At 35.1% G+C, this 9,741-nt stretch overlaps 1 protein-coding gene across 1 annotated transcript; it reads right to left on the reverse strand.

The window, feature by feature from the left end:
• On the reverse strand, positions 1 to 2,063 carry LOC137580059 (uncharacterized). Its single transcript, XM_068293974.1, has 2 exons — positions 2,040 to 2,063; positions 1 to 684 (listed from the first exon to the last, which is right to left on the reverse strand). Exons 1-2 carry the CDS (start codon positions 2,061 to 2,063, stop codon positions 1 to 3), a joined length of 708 nt encoding a protein of 235 aa, XP_068150075.1.
• Positions 2,064 to 9,741: the final 7,678 nt, after the last annotated feature.

Below are 9,741 nucleotides of genomic sequence, written 5' to 3' on the forward strand. Positions count from 1 at the left end.
TTAATGGCGATAACGATAACGGATGCGGCGCACGGTCTTGTAACGGTAACCATCCTTGGCCAACTCAGTGCCCTCGGGCTCAGCAGCCTTAACCTCGGCCACAGCAGACTCGGCAGCAGGTGCCTCAACTGGGGGCAAGTATTCACCATTGGTGGCAGCGGCTGCGGCCTCATCGGCAGCAACAGCCTCAGCTTCACGACGATGACGACGGAGCTTAAGGCGACGCACAGTCTTGTAACGATAACCATCATCACCCAACACGGTCTTCAGCTCAGGGGCCAATTCAACCTCAACTGGGGGCAGATATTCGTTGCTAGGCTCAGCGATCTCAGATACATCACGACGATGACGGGCACGGAACTTCAACTTGCGGACAGTCTTGTAACGGTAGCCATCATCGGCAACTTTAGTATCACCAATGGCGGCAGCATCGACTGGTGGCAAATATTCCTGGCTGGGGCTATTGTCCACAGGTGGCAAGTATTCCTGGTTGGGTACCTCACGACGATGACGCAGTTTCAGGCGGCGGACAGTCTTGTAGCGATAACCGTCGTCGGACAATTGAGCTGCCTCAGCCTCGCCAACGGGTGGCAGATATTCGGCAGATGGTTCAGCAGGATCGGCAGATTGAGCAGCAGCAAAAGCCACCACCAAGCAGATGGACAGGACGCCAATGAAAAGTTTCTAATCAAATAGAGCAAATTAATAAAAGAAAAGGAAAACATGATTAGATATTTTTTATAGGCTTACCATTATTTTGGTAGTTTTTCTTTAAGGTAAACTATTCGTAGATGTTTCTATGTCGAAGGTATTGAACCCAATGATGTCTTGTTCCAATTTGCTTTGCTTATTTATAGGAGGCAAATCATATCGAAATGGATCAAAATCATCGTGGACTATCTCATACAGGTTTTCATTACCAATCTCCAAATAATAAATGTGAGAGAGAAAAACAACAAAACGCAAAAAATACAAAAAATAGCAGAAACATAACATATATGAAGTGAAGTGCGCATCAAAACCAACGATGACGACTATGATGTTGACGGGGTCTCTCTATTAACCACTTAAGCCGATGACGATGGCTCGAACACGAACTTAAAACTCAAATGTGTCCGCCTCCGTCTTTGGTCTTTGGTTTTGGTCTCTACGCACTTGAGTACAATTATTTTTGGATCAGGTTTTCAAACCAACAAGAATTCAAGTGTCTTAACAATTTGACAACAAATTTGCAAGTTAAACTGATTTTTATCCCCCCCCCATTTGGAAATGCTTTTCTTATGCCCATTAATTGAATTTTCATTGGCATTTTGGCAGTTTTTGCGCTAATTTTGATTATTTGGTCGGCACTTAAAGAGAACCACTCAAGAGAACCAACCACTTGAAACAAAAGAAAAGAAAAAGAAAACAAAAAAAAAAAAAAAAACAAAACTGTTCTGACTTCTTCTGACCTTGAAATGTTGCCACATTTTACTTGTTTTGTGTTTCCTGGTCCAAGCTAAGAGCCACTTGTGGTTATTAAGTAATTAAAATTATTATTATTTAACGAGATCGTTTTGTTAACAATGCTTTTGCATTTAGATCGAAACTAAACCAACCATTAACTTACCTCTATCTCTCTCCCTCATTCTCACTTGAATCTATTTTTGTGGCCCCCCGAGAGCACTTTACATTTTGAGTTTCAGCTTTGATTTATAAATAAATAATTCGTATATACTTATTAAAAGATCTTCGATATCAAAGAGCAACATAGCCCATCATTTAAGAAACTAGGGGTTTCTTTCTTTAAAACAATTTTTTTTTAAGGACAATTGTTAATTGAATTATATAAAAAGTGTAAAAAACAACAAAAAAGTAGTTCAGTTGAAGTACTATTTTCCAATAGGTTATCATAGAACTCCCCTGTCGTATTAAACTGATCTTTTCAATTATTGTTACTCTAATGGGAAAGTAAAAGCCTTTCGTTTGATTGGTTTCAATTTGGTAACTTGAACATAAATAAAAACATCAATAATTATTGAATTCGCCCAGATACATACATTCGAAAAGACCAAACGACTCATTCGGTTACGAGTTCATAGAACAAGGTAAAAAAAAAGTTTAAAAACAAATAGAATAAGATATGTCTCTAAATTGAAATTAAAAATTAGTTAAACAAGCTTATCACCGTAATATTTTCCTATTAAACTACTTAAAGTAGGAATTTTAATTACTTGAAACTAGAACTCATATTCCTGAACACAAATGAAAGTTTTGTTGAAGTTTGAACTGTATTCGTGCACTTGATTCATTGGTTCACAGTACTTTTTGCCTCGGTTCACAGTACTTTAACTTCGGGTTTCATGGAGTAATTCGTGTTCTTATTTGATTAGTGAACTTTTTCAATACCTTTTTTTGTTGATTAAATAGTCGTAAATGAGCTCGATCTCTGATTATTATTGACTCCTTTCACGGAAGAGAGTGTTAAGCGTATCATTGGCTAAGGAGCCATGTTTATTTTTTATGAGTTGCTTATACCCCTAGCATAACTAACTGTAGATTCATTTTTAATATTTTTCTCACAAACACGATTAGTTTTATCGATCTAGGTTCATAGGTTCATATTTATGAACCGTATGTGTCTCGTTTAAGAATCATACTTTGATTCATGAACGATTCTTTTCAAGACCTAGTTTAATCAACAAGAGGGTTCAAAATTGACTTATCAAAGTGATAAAAGAATATTTCCTATGCTGGCGGTGGATTTGTGACAAATGGTGGTAACTATTAACGAACCAATTAAGCAAAAAACTTTAACTCGTCATCCAAATTAGCAAATGATTTTTTAACTTTGACAAATTTATTGAGAATCCAATATGAGAAGAGGTCTGATTTAATATTAATTCAATTCTTTTGCCCTTTTCGCTTAATTTAGTTGTTATTCCTAATTTACAAATGTTTATGGCAATCTGCAAATTGTCAGCCGCTTACCAATTTGATAAAGGTCTAAAAACGGAGATCCAACAGATGATTCTTTAAGAACCGCAAATATATTGTGTGGACCGTTGCCCAGATATGTCAAATATCTTGCCTTTTGCTACTCGAGATGTTCATATTGAATCTTGATACTTGGACTAAAATTTCTGCCCCCGCCAGCCACTTTAGAAAATGAAACACTGTAAAACAATATTGATAGGCATTAGTTTCATATGTATTTTATCTGTAAACTTGAGTCTGACAATTGAAATAGTATAGAGAGCTAAATAATAATAGCAGACAGAAGAAAAAATCAAAGGCCAGTCTATGCCTCTTCTCTTTGTATACATGTATGTGTATATAGTGACGGCTATATCTGTTGCTGCATCTATATCGCAGCTCCTCATCAATTCCATAAATTCCAACCAATTTATTTTTGACAAACAAAAACGCACAAATGCAAAATATGTCGATCAGCAGCACTCGACAAACACAGACGAGAGAGTAAATACAAATACAAAGACAAACATAAACACATACATATATACACCATAAATGCGGCCAAATGATGACAGCCCAGGCCATAATAAAGCAAATAATATGCAGCAACCGGACCAAGTGGACAGACAACGAGCCGAAAAATTATGCATTAAACACACTTTCGGTATTTAATTGCCGCACCTATACAGCTTTCCCACATCTAGCGAGGATATCCACCTATGTATGATGCCCTAGCCAATGCGGTGCGCCAGCCGTTTGTTTGCACTCGCTTGGCATAAGGACAATGCCAGGATAATGCCTTCTCGTGCATTAAAATGAAATTAAATGGATGCTCTGGCAATTTATTGTATGTACATACATATATGTGGATACATCCATACACACATATATATGTACATCCATACATACATATATATGTAGTATGTTACTCAGACCTTTGCCTATAATTGTTGTTGTTGTTGTTGCTGCTGCTGTTGTTATTATTATTGTTGTAAAAGCATTGCTGCTGTTGCATATTTTATAAAGGCAGAGGGCAGTAGTAGAAGTAAGAGCGGGACATGTGGGAGCGGCTGCATTTCATTTTGTTTGCATTTCCGTTCGTGTCGGTCGTATTCCTCTTATTCTCTCTTTTTCTGCAACTATCTCCAAACCCCGCTCCTTCCGTGCATTTTTTGTTGCTAGTCAATTTAAATCGCAATTTTGGCCATGCCAGCGACAGGTCGTATGCGTAATATGTGTAACAGAAATAAATGCAATCAGAACAGCAATCGAAAGAGAAAGAGCATTTAATGAAATCAATTGCAATACAACTCTTTACCTAGTCATCAGAAAAATAAATAATATTAAATGATACTAGACAGCTTTCGTTTCGATTTGCAAGTGTAAACGGTAGCCAAAAGTGTTCACATTGATCTCTCCCTTGAGAGAGAGAGAGTCTCTCTATCATATGAAATCTGTTTCTTCTTGGCATTTTGAAAGCATACTTTGGATTTGAGAGAACAATTAAATAATATCAATTAAATTAACCATTTAGCACCACAATAAACAAAGGTGTCAAATTTACATTCAACAAATAACACAAAGTTTCCAAAATTGTCTAAATTTGGTTTAAAACATAAGATCCGGATATCTCTCTATGATATTTATGATATCGATATTGATATTAATTCATATAAAAAAAACTTTGATCGCTGATTAGTTTAGAGTTTTCTTATCTCAGCCGATTTTCAAGTCTACTTTTGTATTCAACACATTTGAATAAGATGAAATAGGGACACTTTATTTGATGGCGTTACATTTATAATTATGTAATATAATATGAGCGATTGTCAAGGTCGGCCTAAATGGTTTTACCACTAGATGAATATTTAGATATATTTCGACTAGCAAAACTATGTGCTTATTTTTAGCATACCCTTAAAATCTATGTGAATCGGAGCCAATCTTATGTACCTCTCCTGAATGCGAGAATTGCGACTGAAAAGCATTTTCGATTCATAAAGTGATTGTTGTCATTTTGTTAGAGTAACAAAATGCGAGTTCTGTGTTCTGTGTGGCTCTGGCTGTAGGCTCTGCATATGTTTGCCTTTATCTGATTATCCTGCTTATGCGTGGTCTCAGTTCTTGTGCTCCTTTCTCACTCACTCTCTCTCTCTCTCTATGGCTGCCTTTTGCCTTTGACATTGCCCATGATAATGTGTCATTATATTAAAAGCCTTGCAAATATGTACATATGTATGTATGTACAAGCATGTACATGTACGCCACCTACCGGCCAGAGGTTGCAATAGCAAACTTTCAACTCCCTTGACTACCATCTACCCTTGGAAATTTCATTAGCGTGTTTCTGCCGATGCTTTTGTGGCCTCTATCATCTCTCTCTCTCTCTCTCTCTCTCTCTCTCTCTCTCTCTCTGTCTTCGACGTTCTTCCCTTGGTCTGTTGTATTTGGTCGTAAAACTAAGACGCCAATGGGAATATGCTTTAGTGTATATGTATTCTTATGCTTTGTGTACGTGAGTGTGTGTGTATGTGTGTGTGTCAAGTGCAGCCTCAAAGTAGGCAATTAATTTGTTAATTGGCGTGAATATTGTTAGCCAAATTGATGGCAGTTGTCGACATACTATAGCTAACGGAATCGTTGAAAAGAGAAGCATCTCTTCGGCTGAGTAAATTGAGTTTTCGCACTACTCACCATAGAGCCTAAGACACAAAACTAATTGGGTCTGATAAGTGGATTTCGGCGTATAGAACTTGAAATGAAATTGATTGATAGATAGATAGACAAATAGATAGAGATGTATGTATGGCCCTAGGTGTGGTATATATGTAGGTAAAAGACACAATTAATAGAGTGCCACCAAAGAGTTGACCAAAATTATGTGATTAAACTTCAACAGTTGTTGGAATCTTAATTAAGACCCAATATTCGCTCTCCTTCTCTATCTCTTACTCTCTTTGTCTCTAATGATTGACAAATTCAGTGTGACTCACAAATTTCAAAGAAAATGACTTTATTTGATCTTAATTTAACCTAATCATTTCTTTACAAGATGTAAAATGGAAATTTGTTAACTGCATACCTTAGGGAGCTAATGTTCCCCATTTCACATCTCTACAGCTGGCACTGGAAATTTCATCTAATAAATAAAAAAAAAATAGTATATTTTTTGTAGTTTGTAGCACAATTAAACTGTTTCTCATTGATATCAAAAGAACTAGACAAATGGACTAAATGAAATATAATTTAACGTTGCCTGCAATGGAAGAATGTTGCTTAATTTAGAATCAAATCAGATGATTAAATCACACGCTAAAGCTGAATGCGGGCCCATAAAATCTCAGTTTAAGTCAGCTTCAGTTGTCAATTTTATGATCCCAAAAGGACATTCGTCCTTATCTGGCCAGTTTAAGTGCTCAGACATGCAAACGAGGGTAGGCCAAAAAAGATGTCACTCATTTTTGAAGTAAAAACCTAATTTCTAACGATTCGTTTTTCTCCTAAGTGAATGAAAAAAATTGACAACTGAATATGTTAATGGTTATGGTTAAGGCTACCCTCGTATGTGCTGTTAAATGTACACACAATCCTATTTATTTTAAGGCTTTACAAATCCCTATATATACAAATATACTTATATGCGTTTTACAGAAAAAAAAAAGTTATCTTTATTTCCCTTGTTATGTTTATAATACATATTTTTGTTTGTTGTTTTGGCCATTTCTCTTATTGTTGTTGTACCTTTATGTTTTATTTATTTATTTATTTTTGTTTATATTGTTCATGTTGATGCTGCTGTTGTTGTTGTTGTTGTTGTTGTCACTGTTAATGGCATTTTGCAACTTAAAATTGTATTGCAGCATTTTTTTGTCAAATGCCTTTTCATTGTTTTTATTTGCCTCAATCCTTACCCCAAAATACACAACAAATACCGCTTCATGTCATATATAGCTGGCCATTTTATGGCCTTTTGATCTTTTCATTATGGTCATCAAAATACATAAACCCCAAAAAAAAAAAAAAAAAACATACACACACACACAAAAGCTACAGCAACAACAACCGAAACCGACCCCGCCTACATTCATTCTGATGATTTGATTACACGCAAAATGGGGTAAATGCGATTTTATAGCTTGTTAAGGAAAGCATCGAGGGGGAGTTAGGTGAGGTGCAACAGTGCGTATGATGAATTTGGTTAAATGGCTCGATGCGTAGTCAAAAACTAAAATGCGCTTTAACCACATTTCCATACATACATACATATACAAATATATATATGTATATATATATACTTAGATATTTGTATATATATATTTATTGCTATTTATTTATATACTTATTTATGTATATCATTTAGGTTTTAGCATTTATTTAGCCTAGCTGCCACCTGATATGCCTGAATAAATATGGAAAATTGTTGATTTATTTGGTTTTGTGCATCAAGCAAAAGGCGTGCGCACCAAAATGCAATTAGTAGCAATGACTGCTAAGTGTTTTTTCTCAAATATGTATGTTTACCGTACATCGTCATTGACTCGAAAATGATGTCAAAATCCAAATCAGCAAAGAGAAACAGAAAGCATATTAGATTTGTGGACTTGCTTTTAGTTTAACGATTTTCATGATTAGTTGTGATCGATTGGTTTTTCGGTTACAAATATCTAATAAATATATTTATCTATTTTCTTACATTTTAAGGCAAACACGAAATATTATTGTTATTGGTTGGGTACTTATGAAGCCAGAGTGAAAAGACTGAGGTCCTTTATAAAATAATTTGTATTGTTTGATCTATATTTGTATACTCTATTATGTTGCAATAGTTACAGGGTGGCAACTTGGCATATGTCCTTGTCGTTGCCATTGCTCTCTGTCTGCCTCTCTCGCTCTCTTTCTCTCAGTATATAAATGTCATGTACTTGCCTCGAGCACCTGTCATCATCATCGCCATCATCAGTATCAGTATCAGCAGGTAGATGCAACATCATTACCACCGCATGACATGCCACACGATGAGTTTTCACTGAGCCTTGCTATCCCTTTCTAGCCACATATGTTGTCGGTTTGAAGGGAATGAGATAAAAAAAAAAAATTGTTTGTGTAATGGTACTTAATTCACCAAATCCCTGACCCGCTGACAGTTTTTCATGCCTTTTATTTATTTACTATTTTTTTGCATTTTTCTTTTAACTTTTTTTCTTTTTTTGTGTTGTTTATCCGCCATGAATGTCAAATAATGTTTTATATACTATTTTGTCGACCCCATAATGCGCGGATTATTTTCTTAATTGATGTTGATCAGCCTATTATATGCACATCTCCTGACATTGCCCAATATCTCCCCTGTCCCGTTTATGCATCTACATACATACATACATACATATCTATTGTAAATTTTCCTATGTAAAAATATATTTAGTATGTGTCTCTTTCGCTTGTTGTCGCATTGTTGAAAATTAAATTTACAAAAAAACACAAAAAAAATTACCTAGTCCCGCAAGTTGCGGTTTGTGGGCAAAAATTTTCAACGCGCTAAAAGTTAATTTGATTTTGCCAACCGCATGTACAAATTTTTCAAACTATCTGACTTTGTAATATTGTTAACTTTTTGCCAAACATACATAAAATGCAAAATTTTAATTCATTTCATTTGAATGGTGTCAAAGTGGAATAAAATAAACATACATAGAGCAAACACACAGCATTAATTGTGGCTCAAAAGGCCCTTAACGGGTTGCGGTTGGGAAGAAAGCTAACGGACAAGGAGTATGATGTGGTATTAATCTAATCGTTGAACGGATCTAGAAAACTTTTAAAAAACAAAATCTAATAAGCAAACAGTTAACGGTCATTTTTAAATCAGGAATCCATTCAGCTCCCAAATGTATACAGTAAGCAGGTCAAGAATTCAATTTTTAAAACATATAAAGAAGTTTTGAGATATTTTGTGGATAAAAAAATCTCTAGAGCAAACATTGCTTGTAGATATTTTTTAAGTCATTAGGCTAACAAAAAGTTATAAATTTATTGCAAACAATGAGTACTTTTCCGGACCATGGCATACTCAACTGGGCAAAGTTCTCCCCTTTAGATCCGCGGTCATGATAATGTAATGTGATGTAATAGTAGGACTGTACTTGCAATATTTCATTGTATAATATAAACATAACAATGTACTAAAACTGGATTATTTTAACCTATTTAAATATAAACATTCTTTAAGATTCCTTTGCTAATTTGGAAAGCAAATCACTAGATATCAAAATGTTTAAAATTTGCACCCAAAAGTAGGCTAAAAGATTGTGGTTGAGTTTAAAGAATTTTTCATCTCTAACATACTTTTCTTGGTTGATCTTAACTCAATTCAAAGAAGTTTTGGTATAAACTTGTGTCAGTAGATGAAATTTGGTAAAAAAATCCCAATTTGGATTTCAGAAAATGAAAATTTTTGGTACTAGAGAGTTTTGTCAATATTTCATCACTTCTAACTCACTAAATTTGATGATTGGATTCGATGGTTTAATGGTTTATGCAACTTGGCAACGTTTCCTGTTGCTTATTTTCCGGATGGCCAATGCGTGTTGTGTCCAGTGCATACATTTTACAGGATTAAGCACTTAACAGCAATTTTACGCACGCATTTTAAATTAATTATACATTATTTTATAAATAAATGAAATGCATACGCACACGCAGAGCAAAACTTTTCCAAATGATGTGGTGTGCACCCTTTGCACACTCACACACAGGGCCACCACACATACGCACACTAATACCTTACCT

The sequence above is a fragment of the Drosophila tropicalis genome, unplaced genomic scaffold, assembly GCF_018151085.1.
Source record: "Drosophila tropicalis isolate 14030-0801.00 unplaced genomic scaffold, ASM1815108v1 contig_805, whole genome shotgun sequence".
Taxonomy (NCBI): domain Eukaryota; kingdom Metazoa; phylum Arthropoda; class Insecta; order Diptera; family Drosophilidae; genus Drosophila; species Drosophila tropicalis.

What these genes read in the sequence shown, in the direction of transcription:
- LOC137580059 (XM_068293974.1), bottom strand. Translation starts at nt 2,063, where the DNA reads ATGAGTCGTTTGGTCTTTTCGAAT. An exon ending in GTCGTTTGGTCTTTTCGAAT is followed by an intron (nt 685 to 2,039) that starts GTATGTATCTGG and finishes CTATTTGATTAG; the next exon opens with AAACTTTTCATTGGCGTCCT.